The 17,849-nt window shown below is 38.8% G+C and overlaps 1 protein-coding gene across 2 annotated transcripts in view; it reads right to left on the bottom strand.

Moving 5' to 3' along the window:
- LOC139148237 (probable E3 ubiquitin-protein ligase DTX3) overlaps positions 1-17,849 on the bottom strand; it is an 84,900-nt gene that overhangs the window by 54,901 nt on the left and 12,150 nt on the right. The window contains exons 4-6 of one of the 2 annotated variants that reach the window (XM_070719550.1): positions 16,665-16,861; positions 16,383-16,550; positions 15,989-16,068 (exon numbers count right to left, since the gene is read on the bottom strand). In XM_070719550.1, coding sequence (XP_070575651.1) covers positions 15,989-16,068; positions 16,383-16,550; positions 16,665-16,794 — 378 coding nt within the window. In that variant the 5' untranslated portion in view covers positions 16,795-16,861. Of the gene's footprint in view, positions 1-12,236; positions 12,750-13,465; positions 14,559-15,988; positions 16,069-16,382; positions 16,551-16,664; positions 16,862-17,849 lie in introns of those variants that run through there. The other variant, XM_070719551.1, reaches the window with a different exon arrangement.

The raw sequence follows: 17,849 nt of genomic DNA, 5'->3' as shown, positions 1-17,849 counted from the left end.
GTGCGATGTATGATAGTGAGCATGCGTGCGTGAGTGCTTCACGAACTCTACAACGTGTTGAGCGGTCTCAGTCAGAAAAATGTAACAACTTAGCCGGCTATTGAACCACTCTTTTTTGGGAGTGGAGATTTAGCCGAGTGGTTCTGTCTGTGGCCTCTCAGCTAGGCGACTGATGCCGTATGTTGTGGGTTCGAATCCGATTGAAAACTATCCGTATTTTCTACCCTGGGTTGGTAACACTGCTGGCATGGTGGACAGAATTGTCCCCGAGGTTATCGTTCGCCCAGTTAAAGCGATGAAATTCGTTTCTTCGCTTCGATAAAGTGTGTATGTGCGATGTATGATAGTGAGCATGCGTGCGTGAGTGCTTCACGAACTCTACAACGTGTTGAGCGGTCTCAGTCAGAAAAATGTAACAACTTAGCCGGCTATTGAACCACTCTTTTTTGGGAGTGGAGATTTAGAAGAGTGGTTCTGTCTGTTGCCTCTCAGCTAGGCGACTGATGCCGTATGTTGTGGGTTCGAATCCGATTGAAAACTATCCGTATTTTCTACCCTGGGTTGGTAACACTGCTGGTGGACCGAATTGTCCCCGAGGTATATCGTTCGCCCAGTTAAAGCGATGAAATTCGTTTCTTCGCTTCGATAAAGTGTGTATGTGCGATGTATGATAGTGAGCATGCGTGCGTGAGTGCTTCACGAACTCTACAACGTGTTGAGAGGTCTCAGTCAGAAAAATGTAACAACTTAGCCGGCTATTGAACCACTCTTTTTTGGGAGTGGAGATTTAGCCGAGTGGTTCTGTCTGTGGCCTTTTTAGCCAGGCGACTGATGCCGTATGTTGTGGGTTCGAATCCGATTGAAAACTATCCATATTTTCTACCCTTGGTTGGTAACACTGCTGGTGGACAGAATTGTCCCCGAGGTTATCGTTCGCCCAGTTAAAGCAATGAAATTCGTTTCTTTGCTTCGATAAAGTGTGTATGTGCGATGTATGATAGTGAGCATGCGTGTGTGAGTGCTTCACGAACTCTACAACGTGTTGAGCGGTCTCAGTCAGAAAAATGTAACAACTTAGCCGGCTATTGAACCACTCTTTTTTGGGAGTGGAGATTTAGCCGAGTGGTTCTGTCTGTGGCCTCTCAGCTAGGCGACTGATGCCGTATGTTGTGGGTTCGAATCCGATTGAAAACTATCCGTATTTTCTATCCTGGGTTGGTAACACTGCTGGTGGACAGAATTGTCCCCGAGGTTATCGTTCGCCCAGTTAAAGCGATGAAATTCGTTTCTTCGCTTCGATAAAGTGTGTATGTGCGATGTATGATAGTGAGCATGCGTGCGTGAGTGCTTCACGAACTCTACAACGTGTTGAGCGGTCTCAGTCAGAAAAATGTAGCAACTTAGCCGGCTATTGAACCACTCTTTTTTGGGAGTGGAGATTTAGCCGAGTGGTTCTGTCTGTGGCCTCTCAGCTAGGCGACTGATGCCGTATGTTGTGGGTTCGAATCCGATTGAAAACTATCCGTATTTTCTACCTGGGTTGGTAACACTGCTGGTGGACAGAATTGTCCCCGAGGTTATCGTTCGCCCAGTTAAAGCGATGAAATTCGTTTCTTCGCTTCGATAAAGTGTGTATGTGCGATGTATGATAGTGAGCATGCGTGCGTGAGTGCTTCACGAACTCTACAACGTGTTGAGAGGTCTCAGTCAGAAAAATGTAACAACTTAGCCGGCTATTGAACCACTCTTTTTTTGGGAGTGGAGATTTAGCCGAGTGGTTCTGTCTGTGCCTCTCAGCTAGGCGACTGATGCCGTATGTTGTGGGTTCGAATCCGATTGAAAACTATCCGTATTGACTGAATAGTGTGATTACTATTTATTGTATTGAATAACCCTAAGTAATATCTCAAGGCACAATCACGCGTCTGCCTGGCAAGATGTATGATGAAGTGTCTTTTCTAACGCGGGACATTGCTTTTCTTTAATTTAAAATTAATACAAATAATGCGTGTTTATATGTGTTTGTATACACTTTCTTCATTTTAATTTACAAACATCGGCGCTGTGTAGCTGTGTAGCATTGTTTTAATTAACAAGTCATAGAGATAAACACTCATTCCATAGCGGGGTGTATGATAATCTTCGCCTTGACGTGTGACGTTCTTGATAAGCTTACCGGGGAAAAAACCGGGTGTTTGAAATAGAAACCAGATATGAACTGAATATGCTCACGTGTTTTACAACAGGTTCATTAATAGTAGTGCGCTTCACAGAACAATAAGATATATGTTATCACTATATGAAGCAGGTTTTTTTTAACATTGCACAGTACTCTCAGATTTTAATCACTAATTACAAAACTTTATTTAATATGCAAATGAGCTGTTAATTAACTTGACACTGCTCAATGCTTCATGGGACAATTAGATATCCATCAGATCAACATTTGTAGCACGTTTCATTTAATTTAATGCAGTAATTTTAGAGTAATGTCACTAATTACAAAGTTCATTAAATATGCAAATAATCCCTAAATTAACTTGACACTATTCAAAAATTCATAGCACAATTGAATATTTATCAAATCAATATCTGTAGCACGTTTCACAAAATTTGGTGCCGTAATTTCAGAGTTATATACCTAATTACAAAGTTCATTAAATATGCAAATGAACCCTTAATTAACTTTACACTACTAAATGCTTTACAACACAGTTAGATATCTGTCAGATCAGTATATGCAGCAGTTTTCATCACATTTGATGCAGTTATTTCGGAGTTATATGACTAATTATAAACTTCATGAAATATGCAAATGAGCTAATTATTACCTTGACACTGTTCAATGCTTCTCAGTACAATTGGATATTTATCAGATCAACATCTGTAGCAAGTTTCATCAAATTTAACGCTGTAATTTTGGAGTAATATCACTAATTACAAAGTTCATTAAATATGCAAATAAACCCTTAATTAACTTCACACAAGTAAATGCTCTACACCACAATTAGATATCTGTCGGATCAGTATCTGCAGCAGATTTCATCACATTTGGTGCAGTTATTTTGGAGTTATATCACTAATTACAAAACTTCATAAAATATGCAAATGACCTATTTGTTAACTTGACACTGCCAAATGCTTCTCATTACAATTAGATATTTATTAAAACAGTATCTGTACCAAATTTCAAAGACTTGGGTGCCGTAATTTCAGAGTTATATACCTAATTACAAATTTCATTAAATATGCATATAAATTTACTATAACCCAAACGGATTCGAACCCTTAATTAATTTCACACTACTTACCTAATTAATTTCACACTACTTAATGCTTTACACTACAGTTAGATATCAGTCGGATCAGTATCTGCAGCAGATTTCATCACATTTGGTCAAGTTATATTGAAGTTATATGACTAATTACAAAACTTCATAAAATATGCAAATGACCTATTTATTAACTTGACACTGCCCAATGCTTCAAAGTATAATTAGATATATATCAGATCAATATTTGTTGCAAGTATCATCAAGTTTGGTACAGGAATTTCAGAGTTATCTCACTAATAACAAAAGTTCATTAAATATGCAAATGAGAAGGTAATTGACATGACACTCACAGTACCATCATAATGTTCTGAGATTGTCATCTGTGAAAAGTTTCATGAAATTTTGTGCAATATTTCTTGATATATGTCTACACTGTCATTACCGTCTCCATAGGGAAACCATTGTACGGAAAAAAACGATATTGCATAACTTCATTAATATGCAAGCCACACTAACCAAAATCTAATCAGTTCTTGCAAGTAGCATATGGTACCTGTGTACCAAATCTGACTTGAATCCGTTCAGGCGTTTTTGAGTTATCGTGTAAACAGACAGACAGACAGACAGACACACACACACACACACACACCACACTAACACACACACACACGGACAGACAGACAGACATCGCTATGACAATAGCCCACGTGTTTACACACGTGAGCTAAAAATGGAAACGTCGATTGTTGTGGACGAGATAGAAAAGTACGAACGGAGAATGGTATTGAAAAGGTTATTCTCATACCACAAAGGAAGAGGAATTTATCGAACAGAGCAAGAAATAGTGACCAGTTTTTGGGTAGACGCTTTCCGTTTGTTGACACCACGCCCTACGGCTGAAGAAATGCATGACATAGTGGAGCAACTCACTCTGAATATATTAGGATTAACTTGATAAACATTAATCTTGAATTCCAACTGTTCACAGTATAAAGGATAGCGGCCGCATTGTGAGTACTACATTCACCCTGTACAACAACATTGACATTGAGTTTCAGGGCCTACTGCGTCACGTCGCGATATCTATGAGTAATCTCCACAATGCAGCCTATACGTGCTAAATTAGCAAGGGATTACTCTCACCACTTCACCACTGTCAGAGAGGGTGATCGCACTCCGACAAAGGATGATGCTACACAGGGCGATAGCTCAGGAACTGCAAGGACGCCGCTCAGAAACCCAAAGCAGCAAAAACCAGCGTTCAACGAGCCTTTGGCTAGCAGTTGTCAAGCATGCGTGGCGACGAAAGTACCATCGCAAGATGAGGGCAACGGTCCCCGGGACAACTCAGTCCATGACCAGTCCATGCACTCGACACCGGCCAACAACTCCATGATCACCGACGTTTTGAGGGAGCAAGAGTTGCTGCATGGCTTAGAGGGAGCATTTTCCGAGGAGGTGAAGACAACCTGCATCAGAATCACGGAAGAACGTTGTGAGGCGTGCAACGGGGGCGATTTATCACAAATTAAGCATGACTGTATGATGCTGGAACCACAGGATTGTATGTATCTATATTTTAACGATGCTGTCAAGCGTATGGATCTCGTGCGCATTATTCAATCATGGCAAGAGAAAACGAGGACAATCTCGCCATCGATGAACTCGCAAGAAATGCTGAGATTACTTCAAAGTTTAAGTTGGGTGCACGATGACTTCGATGAACAAAGGGATTTACAATAATAGATTTATGTCTACAACAGAGTGGAACAGTTTGAGTTCATTATTTAAAAGTTTGTTGTTTGAATGTTTATACTTTAATATATACTGTAACTGAATACTTTTGACTTTTTGGCTGTCGTGTTATGTGTGTAATGTTTGTATTTATATTTCTTTTGTGATTAAAATGACCCTGAACTTGAAATATGACAACGCTGCTTGGTTTTGTCACTTGCTTATTCAAAGTTTAAGTTGGGTGCATGATGACTTCGATGAACAAAGGGATTTACAATAATAGATTTATGTCTACAACAGAGTGGAACAGTTTGATTACATAATTTAAAAGTTTGTTGTTTGAATGTTTATACTTTAATGTATACTGTAACTGAATACTTTTGACCTTTTTGGCTGTCGTGTTATGTGTGTAATGTTTGTGTTTATATTTCTTTTGTGATTAAAATGACCCTGAACTTGAAATATGACAACGCTGCTTGGTCTTGTCACTTGCTTATGTGAAACACAGTGTGTATCCCTCAATCAAAAAACTTATAACTTTGTTATACCTTGACCGGTTCACGACGGCCGCAACAGCGACCGATTCCATCGAACAAGTCATTACTGATGCCGATTATGGCCGCAGTAAACATCTCTGAATTACAATGATTGCTGGAAATGTAAGCTCGATCATTCAAATAAAAAAAATTGGCAATCTCTGCTGTGGTCGGATATTGGTCGCCGCGCGCTATTAGTGAGTAAAAACCCGCAGCGAAAACAGATTTCACTTGGTAGGCCTATAGAGAAAAGATTAGCAATCAATTTGTATCAGAAAGCAGGAGTCGAATTTGGTATATTGGTATTGCCGAGATAAAAAATCAGGAGATGTTACGCGACATTTAAATCAATGTTGTTTGTACGACTCATTTCAATGCGAGCATTTATTTTAGGGCCAGACTGTTACACACCAATTTCTCTGTACCACCACGATCATCTCAACGTTGTCATTACCAAAAATGCTGGATTTTTAAAGTCATTCTATTACTGTCACAAATGCAAGAGGGGACATGTCAAAAAGGGGCCGTCTTAAACGTAGCAGCGTATGCCTTGTTTGTAAAAGCATACAATGACCCCCCTGTCGATGAACCACGCAAATCACACCCCGTTTGTAAATAGTTATTCAAAAATTTCTTGCGACGAATTTTAGTTTGGTATTTGTAAATCCTTTGCTTGGGCTGATCACGGGTGTTACATGAAAGTTGCTCAGCCTGATCAATACCAATAGGGGCATCAACCTACCGTTTATTTATATTCGGGGTATGGATGTTGATTTTCCTTTTAGTGAAGTTTACACAAGGTTTTACACCCCCACCCCCCAAAAAAAACACAGTTTGAGATAAACGTCGGTGATTTTATAAAGTTACGTTGTGGTGTCAATTGGTAGTGGTAAACCTATGACTATTAAAGTCATCAATCGCGATTAGTTTTTGTTACCCATGCGCTCGATAATTCAAACAAAATCCAGATAATCTCTGATGCCAGTGAATACTGGCCGCCGTGCTTGCTGTTGCGGGTAAACCCACCTCCCACCCTGATGAAGACAGGTGTCAATTGATCGGTCTATACTTAAACGATTAGCAATCGATTTGTATCAGAAGACCGTAGTTGATTTTGGTATATGTGGTATTGTTAAAATAAAGAACTTTCGAGAGGTATTGCCTGACTTTCAAATCAATGTTGTTTCTGCAGGTCACTTCAATACCATCATTTTATTAAGGACAAGACTCAGACAAGTCAGTATATTTATACCACCACGATCGGCACTACGATGTCATTACATAAATGTTTGATTTGTAGAGTCGTCCTATTACTCCAACAAATGCAAGAATGTATATCAGAATAGGATCCGTCTTTAATGCAGCAGCGTATGCTTTGACTGTAAAAGCATACGATTTCAGGCAGCGGCCGAAGAACCACGCAAATTATGTGTCATTTGTAAGCGTTCATTCAAAAATCCCTGTTGTTTTGATTTACGTGAAAAAGGTTTTAGTAATGCAAAAGCGATTCGCTATAATAGATACCATCGATGTAAAAATGCGAGAAGAACTTCAAACACATCGGCACTAAACGTTATAATGGTACATATTCATAGCAGCGAATTGCTGTGTGATATTTGTAAACTCTTTGTCTGTCCAGATCACGGGTGTTACATAAAAATTGCTCAGGACGATCAAGATAATGGAATAAACTGAAAAACACAGACGATCACTAGACAAACTAACCATTACACAGATGATAGTTTTCAAGACGTGTAGTTTTTTGGGAGGGCAAAACTGTGAGTAAGTCATTCAGTATTATTCCACCAATGAATTTTTGAACATTGCAAGAAATTTATAGATTCCACTGTTTCCGTCCTGACTGTATGGCTGTACTCAGTCATTATTTACAGCACGCCTTATTTGCAACTCACCTACACAACATAAACGTGTGAACACTGCATATGTTTACGAAATTTGTTGCAGACTTTTTGAGAGGCAAAATTAAAATGCATTTTACCGCACAAATCAGTATTTGGTCGGCCGATTCTTTGCACGAACTTGCAGAATCGCTACTTTCGGAAAAATAATCATTCATAGTACCACATATTCTCAAGTCGAGAATATTTTTTATTTGTAGGATTTAATTTACAGGCTACATTCATCTGTTGTGAAAATTGATTTTCATTCTAAAGTTTCAGCACATAATTATGTTGTGTTAAAAATTCAACCAAAAGTACAAACTTCAAAGTACAATGAATGGTTTTACAAACGATTTTCTAATTTTTTCTTAATTTTCATTTGTAGCATTCAATTTACAGGCTACATTCAAACATTGTGACAATTGATTTCCGTACTAAATTTTCAGCACATGATTATGTACTGCTATAAATTAACGCAAAAGTGACATTGTAAACTTGAAAGTGATGTCACAAAGGGCTTTCTTATTTTATCACAACATTCATTTGTAACATTTATTTTTACAGAGTATAGTTATCTGTCATGAATCGATACTGAATTGTGTACTGCTATAAATTAAACCAAAAAGTGACATTGCAAACTTGAAAGTAAAATTATGATGTCACAAACGGCTTTCGTATTTTATCTGAACATTCATTTGTAACATTTATTTTACAGAGTATAGCTATCGGTCATGACAATTGATCCCGATGCTAATTATGGACTCAGAATTGTGTGTTGCTATAAAGTCAAGCAAAAAAGTGACATGGTAAACTGCAAAGTAAAATCATGGTGTGAGAAAAGGCTTTCTTATATTATCTTATTTTTACTACATCCATTTGTCATGGCGGGTTACATTTCCAAAGTCAAATACTGTTTTAGAAATAGCGGCAGGGGCAATCCGCTGACACCGTGTGGCAGCCTACCCAGTCCGATACAGTCCCTTATCGCACAGCGGGCTATGTGAGCAAGAGGCATCGGACAGTGCGGAAGCTCGATGCTTTGTATAAGGTGCTCACTGGCCCTTTCAATCTTCAATTCCTTTAACTGTTCTCTTATCGAAACTTTGATATTTTTAGCGTTCTCAATAGCAACTCGATGCATTGTACCAACAGCTCCCCCTCAGACCCCGATCGCACTTTCGCCTCCAACAAACAGTATTCCAGAGGTGATTGGTCCCCATGTGTCGACGTTGCCGGGGGTGGCACCATAACTGAGCAATGTTTGAAGGCATCTGACCCGACCAACTCACAAGCAAGATGAAGGATGGTATTTCAAGAGGTATTCCACGTATTTGACGTGGTTGTGTTCATTCGCTAACGCTAGCGCTGTAGCTGGAGTGCAACTTTTGGCATCCACCTCTTCCTCCCAATCGTTCACAATGCGTTTTCTCACCTTCTCAATCTTCCTCCGTTGTTTCTGGTTCCTTATTGCGGTGGTCATCAAATTATAAAAAGCCATTCCAGATTTGCGATCAGAACCTTAACTACCGGTATTATATTCGGTGAAGGTTGTGATTGTTTGAACTCACATGCAAGTTCTTGTTCTACTCAGGTATGTAGTGCTAACTTATACTTCAATTTTATCGACCACAACCACACCAACCTTTAATTTTATCGACCTACCGGGTGCTCAAGACAATCATTGTCTTGAGTAACCGGTAGGGCGTCAGTGTGTCAGGAAGACCAACAACCCCCTCCTACTTCTTTGAGAAAGCATAGTCATGCAACACTGTGTAAAGCGCCAGTGAAAATTTTATATATGCTTTGTCTAGAAAACTAAGGTAATTGTGCTCAGCTCACGTCTGAAGTTGTACTAAACTAGCGTTGAGATCCGATAAACAATTTGTTATACTATAGGAGGTGTTCGTGATAAGTGGAACGATGTTTCTGACCAATCACTGACCATGCTCGGTTTAGGCGTGAAATTTAAAATTCATTGTTATCAATTCGTACATATTCACATATACACACCACAAACTCATTTAGTCGGCAAAAGCTCTCGCAGAAATTCGTATGTCATGCATAGTTTCTTTAAGACTGCAATGGTCGTTCGCAGTCGCTCCACCACTCTGTATAAGTCTGGTACAAATAAGGAATGATGAGCTAGAGATTCTTTTCAGCGTATCTACATTTTATTCACATGACATTTTTATAACTAAGACAGAGCATTACATGCAAGTTCTAAAAATTACTACACCATACAGGGACTTTAAAATCACACAGTTTTATCTATCAGCAACATATCATATGTGGACACACTCAGTATGTAGCCGAATGGCGGATGTTGGTCGCTGTATGATATTTTCTGTCTATAGAAATTAGTCTCATACATGAAAAGACAATGACAGGTAACGAGAAATTCACGTCGTGATAACATTGATTGTAATTATTATTATGTGTCGCGCCTCAAGGACAGATTTACGTTTTGATATGACGCTTATGTGGAATCATTTGCAACTTTTCGATTATAAAAAGTTTTTAAGCCATGTATATACAAATAACTTAAACTCATTTTTTTACCATAGAACAAATTAAGGGTACTGTCACAGCTTGACAATTTAGCCAGCGTATGCCGACGTACCAAAATTTCTCTAAAACGCTTGCTTGCTGAACTAACGATGTATCTTTTAACTTTGGGCGTATACATAGCGTATTCATAACGTACTAATATGTTAAAACACGTTTTGGGTACGCTTGACAATTATCTCGACGTTTTTCGACTTACGAGTAACTTATAAGTAACGTGTGTAAACGTGTGTTAACGAGCGCATAACGTACCAACAAGTTATGGGACGTATGCGCCATACGCTGGCATACGTCGAAAAGTTTTGTGCATGCACAAACGTTTTCGACGACCTCCTCGACGTACTCCGACGTATACCAGCGTGCTTCAGCGTGCTCTAAACTTATACAAACTTACCCATAACGTATTCGACGTACTCCCAGCGTATTCGCCAAATCGTTCATACGTTGGCATACGCTGGCTAAATCGTCATGACAGGGCCTGAAGGGATGACAGCCATTTTATAGTTCAACACATCGGCAACAAGGTAACTTTCCAAAATGTGCTCGACAACCACTAATTTTAAATGCGAATATGAAAAAGAATAATGTAAAGTTTTTTTGAGTAAAAATTTGAGAGACGATATAATCTTTCATTTAGAGGCACGTACCACTTTAACGGGTAGATACTAATGCGCACAGTTTCACTACAAACTTAACTGCAGCTAACAAAACTGAAACCCTCTGAATGAATGGTACTGTTTCAGGTTAACAACATCTCTCCCTTCGCAAAGACGCACTTTCATAAACAACTGTCCTACTGATTGCTTTGCGACATCTATGTAGCCTACTTGAACATTGTATTGATAAACACTAAAGGTAGAACTGTAACTTTTGATGGCCGGGTTGTATACAAATATTACAAATAAGGCTCCACTATACAACATAATCATAAAGTAATAAAATCTGTCGATTAACAATTTAAGTTTCGACAACGTAATAAAACCGAATACACAATAACAGGTAATACGACACAGACAAAGAAAAGTGTTATTTTACGCGCGATACATGATGAAGAACTTTACTACACATCAAAACAGGTGAGATCTACTTGTTAAACTAAACACTGTCAACACGCCCCCTTCTGCTTTTAGTGAGTATCTGAGTACACTTTGTTTTGGTTTTAAATGCAACATCTTCAACATTTTTTCAACATGTTCAAATATTGTTGCTAAATAATTCAGCAGTTTCTGCATCGGATTCGAGCTCACTCCCACACGTTACCAGGCGCAGTAAGCCATCAAAATCGCTCAGTTAATCCCCTCTGTGGAATATGGATGGGCCCTGGACAATACTTTGTCTCACAGTAAGTTAACTACCCCTGAAATGTCTGTAGTTCTTTGACGCTTAAAAGCAACGAAACAATTGTATATATTTTGTCGTCATTATTCAAACAAGGATCGCTTGGCAGACGACCAGAAAACTTGAATCGAAGTTTTTTGGACTTTCGCTCTCGACAGAAAAAAGGACGACAGAAAGTTATAATCTGGGATTTTATACATGTAGGTCTATAATCTATGTGCATCAGCAGTCAGACCCATAGAAATACAAAAAAACTATATAGTTTACAAGGTAAAAGGACACGCATTTTTGCAACACCAAAGTCATTTTTCAGATGATGCATCATCGTCAAAACATCTCTCGCAGTCATTACTTAAATTTACAAAAAAATGGCGGATAAGAAGAGGAGATATCACATGCGTGTTATGGAAGACTATAAAGAGTACAAAGGCATATTTATCGGGCAAGTTTTAAACGGAGATATCACAAAATTATCATAGCAGCAACACAATTTTTTTCATTGTGATTTTTTCAGGAAATTTTAAACAATTTCCTTTTCCATGTAAAGAGCATTAAGTTTTAAGTCAGTTAGATTTGATGTTTCCTCGTAACTTTTTTATTACAATACATGAGATTCGTTGTTACATCGAAACAGTGCCATAAATATCACAGTCAAAATGTACCCTCTTAGAGGAACCAAGTCGGCCATATTTTCATGAATTTCGTTTGATACGAGATACTACTTACGTTGTTTGACATGTTGAAAGATACAAATCAATGGGTGACCAAGCATATATTCGACCCCGGTTTTTAGACAAATTAAATGAAACCATCGCAAAATGAATTAATAGTCATGACCATTAATTCATTTTCGCTACAGTTTGGTTTCCGTCTACGGGTACGACAGCTTTTAGGCATGACGGACATTTAGAGTTGCTAGCAAAGTGCTTGCCAGCGCACGCTTCACAGATGAGGAAACCACAACAGAGTAACTTCTTCAGTTTGACATTGTCATCTGCACATATCGTACAATCCCCGATACCATCATCCTGCGAAATGGAGTCTATATTTGACATAGCTCCCGTCAGGAGTGTAGGTCCACCAGCTCCCGTTGAATGTAATGGAGAACCCTGCGACGTTACTCCATAATGGCCGGCCGGAGAATGTGATCTATGATTACTTGGTTGAAGAGATGAAAAAAGCGACGATGTATTTGTGACTTGGGGTCTGGTTGATAAATCTCCATACGCTTGTGCTATGTTGCGAGAGAAAACTCGACAATGAACGCTCGCACAGTGTCCGCTCCATGTTTACGAAAACGATTTCTTCGAGGTGCACAGTTTTGTTGATCTTAGACGAGAAATCGATCAGGGCGTCATACATAGCCTTCGCACACGTATCGTTTGACATCCCATGTACGCCTACGACACAAAGTTAAAAGAAAAAAGTTACAACTGTGGTCATAAATTTGATGTCAATGGTATTACGCACTTCGAAAGCGAAAGAGCAAACTTTTTTTCTGAACTTACTTCAATGAAATTTCAACAATTCTTTTATCAAATTAAGAATCAAAATCAGGGGCCACCATGCAAACTTTGATACCAGAGATGCAAATTAACTGACAATCACCGATATTTGAATTTCAAAATGGCCGCCATTCCTTGTTAACTTTATTGGGATGATAAAATTTTCAAAAAAAATAAGACGATGAATTTTTTTATACACACCATTAAAAAAGGGCCCCGAGGTGGTATATCAAAAAAGTATTAAATTCGAATATATGTCCCTGAGGTGCATTCTACCGTTTTTCATCAGAGTACACATCTAGCATCTTGCAGTGGTCACGAGTAGCCTAGAAATCATTAGGGTTAGGGTTTGTAGATAGTTCATGTCGACTCGTTTTACTACAACAGCTTCCCCAGTGTTTCTCAGTGTCAGAAGATAAATAAAAGAATTTTTAAAATCTCCGTTATTTTTTTAAAGCTCTGTAAAAAGTGCTCTAACCAGTGACATACTCTTCTGTTTCGCTGGTTTCGTTTTTTTCAGTTTGTCATAAAGTATCACCATCCAGAATTCAGAAATGTGTAGCATCATGAGCTGAGAGGTGTTTGTCAGAAATTTGTATAGTGCTGATTACCTGAGCTTATGGCCGGAATCGCAATGGATTTTGCCTTTATAGCATCGGCATACTGCAAAACGTTTTCCACTGTCTTGCATAATAAGCGTTCACTTGCCGGTCCATGGTAATCCCACATTGGGCCATATGCGTGTAAAATGCCCTGAGCTTTAAGCATTCCGGCCCCAGTCAAAGCTACTTCTGAAAAATTGAGGAGGCCATTTTTCATAACCCATGCTCTAGATTGTCTTTGTATCTCGCGACCACCTGCTCTCACTAAAGCCTTTGCAACACCTCCCCCGTGTTCAAGATTCGCATTTGCCGCATTAACGATTACGTCCACAACTTCCTGTGTAATATCGCCATGTTTAACGACAACACGTAAGCCTTCATTGGTGGTGAAGCTGTAGTGACGATTCTCCAGGTGTAGCTGCAGTTCTTCGTCCAAACTTTGAGCTCTCCGTAAAGATTTCTTACCACCGGATCTCGTAGTGCTCTCATCTGTAGCTCTGCCCGTACAATTAGAGGTGTCACTTCTTGACGATATGCTTAATCTTTCCGATATTCGGGGTCCAAGTTGGATCGAGGAACTTGTTTCTTTGCAATATGATGTTAAGAACTGTGGCATAGGATTTGTTCTTTGGCGTTCTTCGGGTGTTTTACATTTTTCTTCCTCATCTCGAAGTATGCCTTTAATTTCTTCATCGCAGGATCTATGTGCCGCTTCTCCTCACCGTAGACAACAATTTCATAATCGTTCAGGTTATTTTTCACGTAGACAAAGGGCTGTTCCTCATTGACACGTTCCAATATGCGACGAAGTGAAACTATGGTTACTTTTAAGTCTCCTACGTTGAGTTTATCTGTCAGGACACTATCGCGGATGCTTTTGTACAGACTTTTCATATCGTTTGACGCATTGGATGGTCCGTCGAATTGTGTGGAATCAGTTCGTCTTTTGATCCTAAATGGTTTTACATCCCGTGACATTTTCACAGAATTTGACTTTTTAATCTCTTCAATCTCCTTGCGCTTCACCTTAAACATGAACGTTACAATGTCTTCATCCATCGGTATTTCCTCGGTGTCAAACTCGACCTTTTCTGTTACTGAAATGGTGTGCTCGACTGACGGTTTCGATAAAGTCGCATCAGGAAAGTCGTGACCATTGTGAGCCAACGCTTTCCCTGCCCTGAATAATTTTCTTGGTTGACTGCATTTCGTGGAGTGCTGTAATATCTGGGTGTTTATTCTACAATGTTTTTGATTTGTCGGTGTTTTCGTTCTGTATAGCTGGTTCGGGTTTTGTATTTTTCGAGAAAATATCATTCATTAAAGTCTCAACGCCCCAAAAGTTCATTGAATCCTCGAGAGAAACTATAGCAGATGTCGACTGTCCCATTTTATCTTCAGATTCACGATCAACACTGTGTTTGTCTTCTAGCTCAACTGATACTTCTTGATTGTTATATCTCCTTTTTGAAGTTGTGCCAGGCAAATGATTGCCAATTGATTTCTTCTTTCCTTGTGACTTACTATCAGCGTTCGGTTGAGTTGTTGGGGGCAGCTTGAGTTCTAAGCCCTTATAATCTACTAACTTCACTCCACCATGGGTTCCTTTTGATTCACTTGATTGGACAATTATTTCATCTTTTGAAGATTTATTTGTCAGTTTGGTTTGTTTCCCGTGAAGCTGTTCCCAAGTTTGGAAAGAATGACGAGACTTTTGTGTTCGATCTACGCCTGTCTCACTATTCATCTCACCGGTTCCATCCTCAGAAGTTAGACGATCGCGTTCTTTGTCTTTGAGTTTAGAATTTAAATCACTTCTCGACTTTTCGCTATCATCGATATATTCTTGTTTTAGCAACACTTCAAGGGTGCTCAGTCCATTGTCGTCGCCCGTGAAGGTGATGACCCGAGAGTCACGAGATTCTCGAACGTTAGCACATCTTGCTAATTCACACCACGTACGTAATCTGCGACAAGCCATCTGGCACCCACCGCTGACGATATTGTAATTATCTATCAATCAAAATATATGAAATTTAACGATGGCGATGATTCATGAAAAATAAGGAACGTACAAAGATATTCAGGCAAACAACACTGCTTCGTAATTCGTTACGTATAAGCATGAAGGAAATAATTTTCTTATATGTCAACGAAATGAAGATTGTGTTAAAACGGTACCCACGCTTTCACTAAATACTTTCAAATTGATATGAATATATGAAACTAAAGTTGAAATTTGCAGACAACTTTTGTTTCAATTTTTAATCATTTTGAATTTTGATGCCATAAGGAAAGCCGTTAACACATCACAGACACCTTTTCTCTTTATATACTCATCTATGACTTCAGTTGAATACAAAAAGAGATGTAACGATGTCGAAGTGCTATTTATGTAATATTTTATGTCATCATTACAAACCATCAAGGAAAGAAGAAATGGTATTCTAAAGTTGACATATATGCGAGTAATTCATAAAGTGAATCCAAGAAGAAATATTACTTTCTTCATTAGTGTAATTCATTACGTACCTGCCTGCTACAAGGTTGAACCTTCAAACGACGACTGGTTGAGAACCACTCAAGTTTCTTTTTTAAAAGCTTTTTAGCTCCTTGGGAAATATATAAGAATATCATGGGTGTCGTTAATCTGTAAATTTATCGCAGTCTATGATTTCATAAAAGTCAAATTGACTCCCATGAATTGTAAATTCATACAAAGGGCGTCATAGATTTTACGCTCAAAATGGTGCATACAGAGGATACAATCCGAATGACTTTCTGATGCTCGGATGGTATGCGAATTTTTATGTAGCAAATGATTTGCTTTCACATCTAAAGTACCCAAGCTAGTTGATGGTCTATTAGGAAAATAAGTAATCACATTTTTCGTTCATCTATTAGCAAGTTGTCAATGGGCCTTTACCTTCTTCTGATTTGAAAACTGCAATAGCCTCATATCCTCGCAAATATACGTTTTCCAAGTCCTTACAATGTTTGCGAAGAAGTTTTAGCAGCTGCTGTTCAATTGAGCCATGAGGTATATCACAAATCCACACAACATTCTGCAATGAAACACCATCTGCTTGTACATCTGTAACAGAAGTGAAATATTTTTTGTTAATTTAGTGATTCGGTAGAAAATCGGACCAGAAATTACAGATATCACAATAATAGTAAAAACAGAAAAGATTGAAAAGTAACCTACCATTCTGTCCTGTACTGTATCTTGCGTTGAGGAACGATAATATTTGCCCTTCCAATATTGGGAAAATGTCCCGCACCCCTGAGTAATGGTATATAAGTACCATAGAATTCCAAACCAAGTTGTTCGGCATATTGTTTCACTGTGTCAGAAAGACTATACACCCACGGGGATACTTTAGCGAGACACAACCGAAAAACCTGAAGTGATATTGAAATAAAACAAGGAAAGATGATTACTCGGTTTACATGCTTCTCAAGTGAGCTTTCTCAGTACTTAGACCAGTACTCTTTTAAATGATAGTAATCGGCAGAAAACAGCATTTTATTTGCATACTTTGTCCGCAGACGATACAAATATTCGTTATATATAATTTGCAATTATAATTTTCTTCATAAAACTCTTATTTTGTACGACACATACCACTGCTGAGATGCAAATGAAGACATGTTTACACTTCCGCGACAGATGTACACATATTTACAGGGCAATGTGTTCGAAAATGTTTCACAGAGAAATCAGAACAAGGTTTCTTTGTAGGGGTGATTTATGATACATATTTGACATGAAAAACGTGTTACTGCGACACATAAGAAATACAAGTACGTTATGTTTAGATTTATCGATTTTTTTTTTGAAATTGCGGCGTGACACTCTATTGACATAAAGACGAATAGTACTTCGAGATAGTGAATTCACACATTGGGCAAAAATGAGTTTGTTCACGAACTCTACAACGTGTTGAGCGGTCTCAGTCAGAAAAATGTAACAACTGAGCCGGCTATTGAACCACTCTTTTTTGGGAGTGGAGATTTAGCCGTGTGGTTCTGTCTGTGGCCTCTCAGCTAGGCGACTGATGCCGTATGTTGTGGGTTCGAATCCGATTGAAAACTATCCGTATTTTCTACCCTGGGTTGGTAACACTGCTGGTGGACAGAATTGTCCCCGAGGTTATCGTTCGCCCAGTTAAAGCGATGAAATTCGTTTCTTCGCTTCGATAAAGTGTGTATGTGCGATGTATGATAGAGAGCATGCGTGCGTGAGTGCTTCACGAACTCTACAACGTGTTGAGCGGTCTCAGTCAGAAAAATGTAACAACTTAGCCGGCTATTGAACCACTCTTTTTTGGGAGTGGAGATTTAGCCGAGTGGTTCTGTCTGTGGCCTCTCAGCTAGGCGACTGATGCCG

This window comes from Ptychodera flava, chromosome 13 (assembly GCF_041260155.1).
Source record: "Ptychodera flava strain L36383 chromosome 13, AS_Pfla_20210202, whole genome shotgun sequence".
NCBI classification, from domain to species: Eukaryota; Metazoa; Hemichordata; class Enteropneusta; family Ptychoderidae; genus Ptychodera; species Ptychodera flava.
This window is presented reverse-complemented; position numbering and strand designations above follow the sequence as displayed.